Source organism: Garra rufa, chromosome 1, assembly GCF_049309525.1.
Source record: "Garra rufa chromosome 1, GarRuf1.0, whole genome shotgun sequence".
NCBI classification, from domain to species: Eukaryota; Metazoa; Chordata; class Actinopteri; order Cypriniformes; family Cyprinidae; genus Garra; species Garra rufa.
Genome location: NC_133361.1, coordinates 63,234,471 through 63,248,076, shown reverse-complemented (window position 1 = coordinate 63,248,076; position 13,606 = coordinate 63,234,471). Strand labels below are relative to the sequence as shown.

Below are 13,606 nucleotides of genomic sequence, written 5' to 3'. Positions count from 1 at the left end.
TGTTGTACCCTGGGCAACAATATTCAAGGGCCCCATCATCACAACCCCAGGATCACCATAATATGGTCATATATAGAATATATTACTGTAATATACAGTAAATATACTCAATACTTCAAATCCTAACTGTCATCATATTTTGATTTACAAATATTTAAATGCTCATAGAACTACAAATGCACTACTATGTCCCCTATGAAAGACATTCACTCACATATGATGCTATGAAAACAAAACACATCAGCATCTGTACAGTATAATCTGGAAAAATTGACCCACTACATTGAGAGGGAGGGAAGTATCCTCCATTTTCACAAAAAATGAATAGATAAGCAACCACTTTCAAACCATTTGCCAGTAGCCAACGTTACTTTTTTTCCCGGTACTTTAGCCTACTTTGTGTAAAAAACGAAAACATTTATTTCAGTGAAAAATAAGTCCAAAACTCTCTATTTTAACATTTTGAACAATCTTTTGCTTTTTTTTTTTTGAAATTCTTATGTGTTTTAATTTTTCTGATAATCAAATGAAAGCATAAACATTTATTTATTTTTAATCAAATGAAAAATAAACCCTTTTAATTTTTGGCAAACAAACAGAGGTTACTGTTAAAATCAATACATGGAAGAAAAATTATATTCAGTTTAAAACGTTTAAATAATAATTGTAGTATTTTTTTCTACAATTAAGTGGTTAATCTTGTTGTAATATTTATTTTTTATCATATATATTGTTTTATGTAAATTATTTAAATAGGAATATATAAACACCTACATTATACTGTACAAAAGGAATACAAGACTAATATTGTTGTTACATGTTGAACCGTACTTTTATTTTGACAGGTTGCCATGAAGTTTCTGTGTGTACAGTATGATATGATGCTAGTTTTCCTAAATGAAACGGTAAAAGTGACACTCACAGCAGTTTTGGAGAATGAGTTTATCTGTTCATGTGAGGTGCAAATGCAAAAAATTACCGTGAGCGTCACGCATGCTTCAGTACGCGCGTAGTAAAAAAAAAAACGCGTCTCCACCATTCATATTAAAACGGTCTTTTTGCATTTCAATTTTCACAGACACTAGTCCATATCGCGATTTGAATTAAGTGACAGACCAACTTTTGATTTATTAATCCAAAAATCGACGAATTCCGTGGTATTCCGCGCTATAGTAAATTCCGTTTTTATGAATGGAGCGCGCGATCCCGTCCGTGTTTTCGCGGAGGAGACTTTGTAAACGCGCGACTATGTAGAGACAGAAATGACATGCCTTCGTGTAAATAAGATAAATAACGTAAGGCAATTTATTTTGCTCGTGCCCTTGCTGTCCTGGGCCCTTTAGATGTCGTGGGCCCCTGGGCAATTGCCCAGTTGCCCGTATGGTTAATCCGGGCTGTCAAACATACACAACAATTAGCCAGTCATAGCAGTGGGCGTTTACTTCAGTGTCTACAATCCGCCACACCTATTCAAACACAGCTTTCTATTTAAGGTGTCAAATACAGGACAGAAAATAGCCCATTACTTCTGAATTATGATGTATATGTAAAATTCTTGATAAGTTGATCTCAGAGAGCAGTACAAAAAAAAAAAAAAAAAACAGGCAGTTCATGACCACTTTACAGCTTTCAGACAAGGCCTTATCACATCAAAGTTTGTCATTAAAATGTACTCATCTAGTTTAATTTCAAGCCAATTATTTTTTTGTCTTGCTTTTATTTTATTCACCGCATAAGTCACTGCTTGCCTCTCTAAAATTAAGCACACTAACATTATTACTGTTGTTGTAGATTATCTGGATGTTTGGTAGAAGAGGAAGGTTGTGCTGCTCTGGCATCAGCTCTGAGTTCAAACCTTTCACACCTGAGAGAACTGGACCTGAGCGACAATGACATGCAGGATTCAGGAGTGAAGCTGCTCTCTGCTGGACTAAAGAATCCAAATCAACTCAACATACTGAGGTTTGTGATTCATATTGATTTATATTTTAATAATAGTGTGAGTGAGAGGAGAGACTATACATTCTATTTTTGTAATTAAATAATAATTAATTGCATAAAAATAATTGCTCAATTTGATAAATGTGTTAACTAAAAAAAAAAAAAACTGACAGCAGTATGAAGCAGTTAAAAACACTTCTGATTACAGCAATGTGGATTTTTTCACCAGCTGTGTGGTCCGGTACTCCAGTTAACTGGCAACTGGCACTGGCAATTTAGCACCTATATAAATTTAGAATGTGGGGCCATGTCTATAATTTATTTGCAAATGTCAAGCTTCATTTGCAGTGTTTAGCTACTTACAAAACTTTGTAAATTTAGTTTGACAGCACTGTTAAAGAGGACAATCTTTTCTATTCAACTGAAGTGTGTGCATGCATTTTAGACACATTGTTCTTGCTGCATCCATGCACTAGCTGTGTCCTTCTATCAGTTTAGTCTCTATTTACTTAAACTGTTGTTTGCTATAGTAATAGCAATGCTATGACCCATTTCAGGAGCTGGCGGAAATAAAATTTAAAATCAGAGCATACTAAAATATTAAAACGTTAACGATGCTGATTCAAAACACCAATGCTGATTGACTGACAAAGCAAAGCACAGTTTGAATGCCCCGCTGTAAGAGGAGTGTGCCTTACTTAATGTAATGTGTGTTGTAATCTTAGAACATTGCAAGTGAAATCAAAAGAAAAATAAATGCTTACAGTGGCATTGTCAGGGGTGCGTGCAGGAGTAGACGAGACGATAGACAATATTTACAAAGTTCAATATATTTAATATAAATCTCCAAGTGGAACAAGGCTGGAACAAGGCAGGAACATCACACACATCTAAATCACAAAAGGACCGACAGGGAACTGAACTCAAAGACAGACTAATCAATAAACACAGGTGACACAGATGACTAATAATTATAAGGACAGGTGCAGGGAATCACAAAGACGAAGGGCTAAACCAAATGACAGATCAACGGGGGGAAGACAAATGGGAAAAACCAATGACAAGACAGACAGAACTGTGACATTACGCTCCCCTCCGGAAAGGCGCGTCCTCGCGCCGTGGAAAAAACGAAAAAACGAGAGGGGCGGAAAACCAGGAAACCAGAGTCAATGAGGGAGGGGGCTCCGGCGGAGGACGCAACCCCCGGAGGAGGACCAGAACAAAAGTCCAGGTAACACAAAAGACAGTCCATGGGGGCAACGACGGAGGGAGGAGCCAGGGAAGACACAGGAGGGACCTGAAGCAGGAGAGCAGGACCCAGATCGCAGCCAGGATGACGGCCCACGGAGGAGCCGAAGGAGGGAGGAGCCATGGTGGAGGAAGGACCGCCGACTCCGTGGGGCCGACCGACAGAGGCAGAGCAGCTGGCAGAGGAACCCGAGGCGGAGGTGGAGAGCCGAAGATCCAGGGCGACACCGCGGATCCGGAGGGCCAAGGCAGAACAGGAGGCTCTGGCGGCCGAGGCGGAGGCGGAGATCCGGAGGTCCGCGGCGGAGCCGGAGCGACAGAGGACGAAGGCGACGCTTCAATTATAACATTATAATAATATAATAATAATAATAATAATAATAATAATAATAATAATAATAATATATTAAGTGTAAATTATACTTAAAGTAAAATGTATGTCTCAAAATTGTAGGCTAAAATTATTGTCACAATCTAGGCAGGAACACACGAACAACAACGTAGTAAAAAGACGTACATTTAATAAATCCAACGGAATACAGGAGACACAGGAACATCAGGAGATAACATCAAAGACCGACAGCATTGAGGGGAAAACACACACTCTAAATAGACAGACTGATTACACATACAGGTGGAGACAATGAGGGAGAAACCAAACACACTCTGAACTGCGGGGGAGAATGGGAGAAACCAACATGAAAGTCCGGGGGTGTGACAATTATACTATTATTTGTACGTAATATATTTTAACTAGAGGTGGGCCGTTATCGGCGTTAACGTGCTGCGTTAACGTGAGACTCTTATCGGGCGGTAAAAAAAATATCGCCGTTAATCTATTCTCAAAGTTGGGTTGGGCGCTGGGTCTAAACTACGTAAGCTGTGATGACCTTCACCTTGATAGTTTAGCGCGGATGTCTACCTAGCCGAACTGAGTGTATGATGATCCGTGATCCGTACGGACCAAACCGGTTCGGCACCCATGTGATTCGCGGATTAACTGTTAAATTTAACCATCATAGAGTAAAAGTTTATAATTGGCACATGTTTTGTCTTGCCAATTTACCAATTCAAACAATTTAAAAAGGGAACACGCACGCCGACGCACACATTTGAACAGAGCACGCGCACCGAGAGAGAGAGAGAGAGAGAGAGAGAGAGAGAGACAGAGAGAGGCGCGATTCACACAGATTGATTTCTCTTTAATTTCTTTTTGAACGGAAACACACATACAAAGTCATATCTTAATACCCTTTTTGGTGTTCTGGTAAACACAGTCGGTTATGTCTTCAGTGAACCGAAACAGCTGAGAAAGAGATGCGTGCCAGTCAGGGCCAGATTAACACTTTGTTGTACCCTGGGCAACAATATTCAAGGGCCCCATCATCACAACCCCAGGATCACCATAATATGGTCATATATAGAATATATTACTGTAATATACAGTAAATATACTCAATACTTCAAATCCTAACTGTCATCATATTTTGATTTACAAATATTTAAATGCTCATAGAACTACAAATGCACTACTATGTCCCCTATGAAAGACATTCACTCACATATGATGCTATGAAAACAAAACACATCAGCATCTGTACAGTATAATCTGGAAAAATTGACCCACTACATTGAGAGGGAGGGAAGTATCCTCCATTTTCACAAAAAATGAATAGATAAGCAACCACTTTCAAACCATTTGCCAGTAGCCAACGTTACTTTTTTTCCCGGTACTTTAGCCTACTTTGTGTAAAAAACGAAAACATTTATTTCAGTGAAAAATAAGTCCAAAACTCTCTATTTTAACATTTTGAACAATCTTTTGCTTTTTTTTTTTTGAAATTCTTATGTGTTTTAATTTTTCTGATAATCAAATGAAAGCATAAACATTTATTTATTTTTAATCAAATGAAAAATAAACCCTTTTAATTTTTGGCAAACAAACAGAGGTTACTGTTAAAATCAATACATGGAAGAAAAATTATATTCAGTTTAAAACGTTTAAATAATAATTGTAGTATTTTTTTCTACAATTAAGTGGTTAATCTTGTTGTAATATTTATTTTTTATCATATATATTGTTTTATGTAAATTATTTAAATAGGAATATATAAACACCTACATTATACTGTACAAAAGGAATACAAGACTAATATTGTTGTTACATGTTGAACCGTACTTTTATTTTGACAGGTTGCCATGAAGTTTCTGTGTGTACAGTATGATATGATGCTAGTTTTCCTAAATGAAACGGTAAAAGTGACACTCACAGCAGTTTTGGAGAATGAGTTTATCTGTTCATGTGAGGTGCAAATGCAAAAAATTACCGTGAGCGTCACGCATGCTTCAGTACGCGCGTAGTAAAAAAAAAAACGCGTCTCCACCATTCATATTAAAACGGTCTTTTTGCATTTCAATTTTCACAGACACTAGTCCATATCGCGATTTGAATTAAGTGACAGACCAACTTTTGATTTATTAATCCAAAAATCGACGAATTCCGTGGTATTCCGCGCTATAGTAAATTCCGTTTTTATGAATGGAGCGCGCGATCCCGTCCGTGTTTTCGCGGAGGAGACTTTGTAAACGCGCGACTATGTAGAGACAGAAATGACATGCCTTCGTGTAAATAAGATAAATAACGTAAGGCAATTTATTTTGCTCGTGCCCTTGCTGTCCTGGGCCCTTTAGATGTCGTGGGCCCCTGGGCAATTGCCCAGTTGCCCGTATGGTTAATCCGGGCTTGGTGCCAGTAGTCGGTACGTGCATTATGCCTTAAAGAGACAGCATCCTATAAATACCTGCAGTGAGAAGCACTAGTTATTTACAATTAATTATTAAATTTCCGCACCTGAATTCTAGGGTTATTGATTTTATTAGTAACTTTATGTTGTATTCATTTACACTTGTTATTTGTGTAATTGTTCTTGTTTTGTTACTGACTTTATTAGTTCAGCTAGTAGTGTTTGCTGTGGATTAGAAGTAGCCTACTTAAAGTAAGCATTCAGTAATTAGTAAAAAACAAACTTTTTTGTTTTGTTTTGTTTGTTTTTTGCTGATCCGAAAAATGATCCGATCCGTGACTCCAAATCCATGATGTGATCCGAATCGTGAGTTTTGTGATCCGTTGCACCACTAATATCCATGCCCTTGCGCATCTGTGTATTAATCTGCAACGCGCAAGTCGCGCAGCCTTTTACTCAGAAGTAGGCTACATGCAGTGTGGAAATAGTTGGTTACACAAGTTTGTATAGTTAATTGTGTTGTAAATGCAATTGTCAAGCAGTTTGTGATGCATTTTGGAAACAGGAGATGGGCCCCTGGTCTAATGCGCCACCTGGCTTAAGAAACCCGTTCTCAAAGACTTACTTTTAGTCATTATTTGGTTAGCACACATATTCTGAATGCCTTCAGCAGAATTCAAATTAGCCATTTTAATCTAGATTAATCTAGATTAATTCCAAAATTAATCTAGATTAATCTAGATTTAAAAAATTAATCTATGCCCACCTCTAATTTTAACACAATTTTTTTTCATCTGTGTTTTTAAATCAAATACAACTTTGTTGTGCATCATCTTATTTGACGAAAATTAAAATGCACTTAAATTAATTGTTATATATTATATTATATTATAAAATTATATAATTATGTTATATTTTATTATATTTAAAAAGATATATTTCATTGGGCCCAAAAGTAAAAGTTTTTTAATTGTTTTTGCCCCCATTTTTTTATGAGCCGAGCTAAAGACTTTTTATGTACATAAAAGGCCTATTTCTCTCAAATATTGTTCACAAATCTGTCTAAATCTGTGTTAGTGAGCACTTCTCCTTTGCCTAGATTATCCATCCACCTCACAGGTGTGGCATATCAAGATGCTGATTAGACAGCAATATTATTGCACAGGTGTGCCTTAGGCTGGCCACAATAAAAGGCCACTCTAAATGTGCAGTTTTACTGTATTGGGGGGTCCGAAAACCAGTCAGTATCTGGTGTGACCACCATTTGTTTCATGCAGTGCAACACTTCTCCTTTGTATGGAGTTGATCAGGTTGTTGATTGTGACCTGTGTAATGTTGGTCCACTCCTCTTCAATGGCTGTGCAAAGTTTCTGCATATTGGCTGGAACTGGATCACGCTGTCGTACACACCCATCCAGAGCATCCCAAACATGCTCAATGGGTGACATGTCTGGTGAGTATGCTGGCCATGCAAGAATTGGGATGTTTTCAACTTCTAGGAATTGTGTACAGTTGTGTGTACATGTCTGTGATACAACATTCAATTCATGGGCAACAGCTCTGGTGGGCATTCCTGCAGTCAGCATGCCAATTGCACGCTCCCTCAAAACTTGCAACATCTGTGGCAAACACATCTTTGGCACAGCGCAGTGTTCCATTTAAAAACCTCTAATTGGCCGTTGCGTTCAATAGTCATGTCTGTAATTGGCTATAATGATCAATGGTTTAAAGCACATTGTATGTAGTAACCTTTGATTCAAAGGGGAGAAAATGTAATGCTGTAATCATATTCACACTTATGTCACAATAACCTGTAGCTATATTTATACTGTAAATTAAAAAAATGGAGCAAAGTGACATTAACACTTTCTGTTGTAGATTATCTGGATGTATGGTGACAGCAGAAGGTTGTACTGCTTTGGTATCAGCTCTGAGTTCAAACCCCTCACACCTGAGAGAGCTGGACCTGAGCTATAATCACCCAGGAGAATCTGGAGTGAAGCTGCTCTCTGAAACACTCAACCATCTGGACAAACTCAAGTAAGTTGAGCATTTTTGTTCACATTTGTATGTCTTTAATAATAAAATATGAATTAAAAAAATGTTTGTACCAAAATATATGATACAAACAAAATAAACAAACATTTATCTGATGGTCAGTGGACAATGTGTTTACATACTTCTTGTATGAAATGGACCAGTTGCTAGTGGATAAATTATCAAAGTCATCAGTGTTAAATATATTTTGTTCATTTTCATTTATTCTTTATTTTAGCATGATAGTCCAATTGAGATGTAAATCTCTTCTTCCAGGAAGTCCTGGCCAAAATGACAGCACCAAAAGTTTCTCATAAAAAAAAACACAAACAAACACGTATGACTAACAAAATTTTGCCCTACACTCTTGTAGCGACAGATAACAAAATTAAAACAGCAAGTGCATTAAGTGCAACAGTACTCTCCAGCTTGTTACATAATGAGGGACCAATAAAAAAGAAGAATAGAGAAGTATACTCATTTAAAGTGGTCATGAAGTGAAAAAAAAAAATTCCCTTTGTCTTTTTACATATAAGTAATCATTGTACTATAAAAGCATTCTGTAAGTTTCAGAACTCAAAACTTTCTCATTAGTCTAAAAACAGCCTACATTGAAACTAATATGTCAAAATGACAGCTTGTGGAATGTGTGGCTAAACATTGCCTCCACAGAAGATGATCAAAGCGTGCTTCTACATTGCTGCCTGTTTACCCCTGCCCACCGATTCATGGATGTAGTGTAAATAACAAGAGAGGCAAACACAGGCTTACGTGTCCAGTGACTGCTAGCTGCATTACACGCGGTGCCAAAATGTTGCCTATCGTTAACTTTATGAATGGCAGCAATAGCGGTGTATTTTTAGAATAGTGTAATCAGCCCTACACACCCAAAAATAGAGAGAGCAACCGGTGTTTTTCATAGCAAAGGCAGCATATCATATGATTTCCTTGCACGGCAGACAGGAGTGCCAGAGTTTATGTGGTTATAAGAAATCTCTAGAATTAATTCTGTTCATGACTTGTCTAGAAATACGGAGACAATTTTACGTTTGTCGTAGAAGTCACACTGCAGAATTGTGCGCCAAATCTTCTGACACTGCCAGAATATCGTCTGAGGTCAAACTGGATTGCAACAGCCATTAATCGATTTTCGGCTGTCCCAGACAAAAAGGCATCGTGAAACAATCATGGCAATTTCTGTGATCATGGCTCCTAAATGGTCCTAATGGTCGCACAGTGAGACACTTTATGCAATCATAAAGTGGAGTATTGATCAACACAACATAAAAACTTAAAACTGCTTACCTCACACTCTTTTAACGTCCTCTTTCACAGCTTGCTCTTTTTGTCAGCAAACATAAAAAACATTTTATTTTTAAATAGTAATTTGCATTGTAGCCTACGAGTCACTAGGTGTCATCATCTTACAGTCTTTTCGTACCCAAGTTTCTTAGATCTGTGTTGCACAGTGAGCTTTGTATTGCTCTTATAGGATTGCTAAAATTGTGCAGTGTGTAGAAGGCTTTAGATGAAATTCACTGAAATAAAAGAATACATTAAATCTCTCAAGATCTCAGCAGAGGTCGTTAAACAACTTTACAAACAGCATTACCAGCTTCAAGCATTACTTACCAGACAGATTTTATTTCTGTCAGAAGTCTATAAGAGGTTCTTACTAAGAAATAACAGGTTTAGTTTTATGTTGATGTTTAATTGAAATAATAGTTTGGTTTGCTTAGGTATTTACTTTAGTTTGGCTCTTGCCCCTTTTTTCTTAATTTTTTCTCTGGCTGCAGTAACTCTGTGTTTATAAAACAGTTGTTAAAACCAAGAGAAAATATGATCAGGTAATGTAATTAATGATTACCTGATCTCATCTAGCATTTATATATAGCAAATAATATCGATGTTTTTTTTTTTTTAAATAATAAATTAATCAAATATATTTTGCCTAATAACAATAAATATAACACTCTTCTTTTACAAATACCTTATCTACAGAAAGTTATTATCTACTGTGTCATTCAGACACATAAGTATCAGCGTATGAATCTCAAGAATGGTGACAATCAACAAAACGTTTCATGCTGCAATGCATGATGGGTACCAGCACAGTACAAATCTCATCCATGACCCCCAGCATGCATTTCGGCACAAATAAATTATGCAGCTCAATAGTCTTGGTGTTTAAATGTCATTTTAAGAAATTCATTACATTGATAAATGTCATCAATTGTTTTGAAGTGTACTTCTTTCATTAGCAAGGGAAACAACAGCTATCTAGTTGAAACGCTAATAGTGTCAGCTTTTGAAAACCTTTTAGATAAAACATTTATTTTAACAGGAAAAGGAAAATATTCTTTCTGAGTAGTGATCTCGTCTCAAAACGTTGTTACATTTATCATCCAAGAAATTATAATTGTCAGTAAATAAATCAACAAATGTAGGTATTACTCAAGAATATTGTAGGATACCTTTAATTAAATTCCTCAAAGCTTCAGGAATAGCTTTAACAACTAAAGAAATGTGTCTGTATGGACAATCCACTTTAAATATAATCTCAAAATGATCATAACATATTACCCTCTTCATTTAATAAATGCATTACATTCAAACTCCTTTTACAAACCAGTCTTTATTAAATAAAATGTATGGGTTTCTAACGTGCAACACTTGTTATTCTAAATTGTAACATTATGTGGAGTAAAATTATGCTTGTACAATATTTTCCAATATAGAAACTCCTGCACATGAAACTCAGATAAGTTATAAGTAGGGCTGTGCAATATGGACAAAATAATCATATTGCGATTTTATTTGCGATTTTTTTTTTTGCTTTTTCAAACAAGCTACATACATTCTAAATGTATTCAGTGCACAAGAAGTGCATAACAAAACATTTCACCATGAAATAACATAGTATTAAGTTTAATAAACAAAACTGTAGTAAAATTGTCTTTAAAACAGAAAACATAAAATAAATAAGCCATTTTACTTTTTTCCCCGGTACTTTAGCCTACTTTGTGCAATAACGAATACAAGTCCAAAACTCTCTATTTTAACATTTTGAGGGTTCAAAAATCTTTTGCCTTTTTTTTTTTTTTAGAAATTCTTATGTGTTTTAATTTTTCTGATAATGAAAAAGCATAAACAGTTATTTATTTTTAATCAAATTAAAAATAAACCCTTTTTTGTCAAACAAACAGAAATTTACTGTTAAAATCATTGCGTGGAAGAAAAATTATATCCAGTTTAAAACGTTTAAATAATAATTAAGTGGTTAACTTGTTGTACTATATTTTTTTTATCATATATATTGTTTTATGTAAATTATTTAAACAGGAATATATAAACACCTATATAGGATTTGGAAGTGGAATTTAGTTCCTTTTAAAAGACTGTAGGAAGGATCACTCGCCCTGGTGGGTTGGTCAGAACCCAGGAAATCAGTCCACAACAGTTCTTTCCTTTAATCTCTTTACTGTCCCATCAGGCATGTAATAAGTGTGGTCTGTACAGAGATAACAAATAATAAAATAGTAATATGGAGATCAAATCCCATAATTTGACATTCCAACAGCAAATAACACTTTTATCAATATTGATGTAAATAAATGAAAGGATACAGCTCAATGAACTGGCATATTAGCATCCGCATAAGTCATTTAACTACATACTGTAATCTTCATCCACACACTTATACACAACAGGCCTATGAACTAGTAACACCAATTATCTCTACATAAACATGACAACAGTATAAGCAAAACGGTACAGAAATCTCAATGTAAATATACATGCCGTGCATTTAAATAGGCGCTGATTATGCGCTCTCTATAGAACATAATTACCATAACTGCGATCGTCCACAAGTTTACAACTTAATCTCAATGTTAAGCATATTGAAGCAAGAACAACTCACTTTACAGGATGCACGCACACTTATTACACTTGGATTGGATCGGCAATTTATTATACTTGGATTGGATCGGCGCACATCTCTCCTCTCAAACTTTGCTGCGCACTCTTAAATGGCGACAAGTCTTAAAGGGGCAACAATTCTTAAAGGGGCTACGCACGCAAACCGTTTTGTACAACCTACATTATACTGTACAAAAGTAATACAGGACTAATTGTTCTGTTACATTTTAAACCGTACTTTTATTTTGACAGGTTGCAGTGAAGTTTCTGTGTGTATATGATGCTAGTTTTCTCAAATGAAACGGTAAAAGTGAAACTCACAGCAGCTTTGGCGATTGAGTTTATCTGTTCATGTGAGACGCAAATGCCAAAAATTAGCGGGAGCGTCACGTGTGCTTCAGTCTGCATGTAGTAAAGAAATAAAACGCGTCTCCACCATTCATACATACAGAAGCAAACGGAACATGCAGGATTCATATTAAAACTGTCCTTTTGCATTTCAGTTTTCACAGACACTAGTCCATATCGCGATTTGAATTAAGTGACAGACCAACTTTTGATTTATTAATCCAAAAATCGACGAATTACGTGGCACATTTCACGTCTGTTTTTGTCTCCCCCTGTAGTTTTGTGATCATTTGGTTTAGTCCTCGTTTGTGTAATCACCTTCACCTCTGTTTAATTATGAGTTACCCTTTAGTCTGTCTTTGAGTTCAGTGTATTGTCGGTCCTTAACGTTGGTAGATGTGTGTGAAAGCTCTCAGTGTTCCAGCCTGTTCCTGCCTTGTACCTCTTGAAGATTTATATTAAATATATTGTTTGTTTGAATTTCGTCTCGTCTCGTTCTACACGTCCTGCACACACCCGTAACAGGCATTCCACGCTATAGTAAATTAGGTTTTTATGAATGGAGTCCGCGATCCAGTCCGTGTTTTCGGAGGAGACATTGTAATCACGCGACCATGAAGAGACAGAAATGACATGCCTTAGTGTAAATAAGATAAATAACATAAGGCAATTTAGTATGTTTAATAAAAGAACAATGTATAGACCTGTTCTATAGGAAAGATAACCTTAAATTACTTCTATTGTGATGTGGCGCTATATCGAAAATAAAATGAACTTGACATTCAAGGGGGGCGGGGGGTAGAGGTCTGCATTCCCGCGGCTATCCCGCTGGACCCGACTAGATTTCTTGTGACACTGGAATAAATTTCCAAATAAAAGCGGTTGCGGTCGGTAACTCTGGTGTAATTTGAACGGGAGCGGGCGGTAACAATATCCCGTTCCCGACGTCTTTTCTAAACAGCAAATCTGCGCTTTACTCATTCCTATCGAGCACCTGTAGGCTACAGCCTGCGCTCAATACTGTTATGCACTGTTATGACCAGTGCTTTCTGCGTCGTGCATTCTATTGGCAAGGTCTCATAGGCGCGGAAAGTGGGGGTAACCTACTGATGGTGTTTTTTCTGTGGGCAACTGTTTATCAGTTTATCAGCGTTACTCCAGAGCGCAAAGCCACGTTTGGAGTGCCAAAATCTTCATAAGGTTATGCTGACTGATTTTTCGCAAACAGTGCTGTTAACTCCTGACCTGAGCCCGTCTTTTTACCCCTTTGCCAAAACAACTTATACTACTGTTTTGGCAATTAAAATAGTTCAGTTTAGCAAGTGGTTATAATTTAATTTATTTTTTATTAAGTTATTTTAGAAGAA

General features: G+C 36.5%; 1 protein-coding gene across 1 annotated transcript in view; it reads left to right on the top strand.

The window, feature by feature from the left end:
- LOC141337844 (protein NLRC3-like) overlaps window positions 1-13,606 on the top strand; it is a 204,283-nt gene that overhangs the window by 151,455 nt on the left and 39,222 nt on the right. Inside the window, exons 7-8 of the mRNA XM_073843423.1 lie at window positions 1,792-1,962; window positions 7,812-7,973. Of these exons, the coding sequence (XP_073699524.1) occupies window positions 1,792-1,962; window positions 7,812-7,973 (333 nt within the window). The remainder of the gene's footprint in view (window positions 1-1,791; window positions 1,963-7,811; window positions 7,974-13,606) is intronic.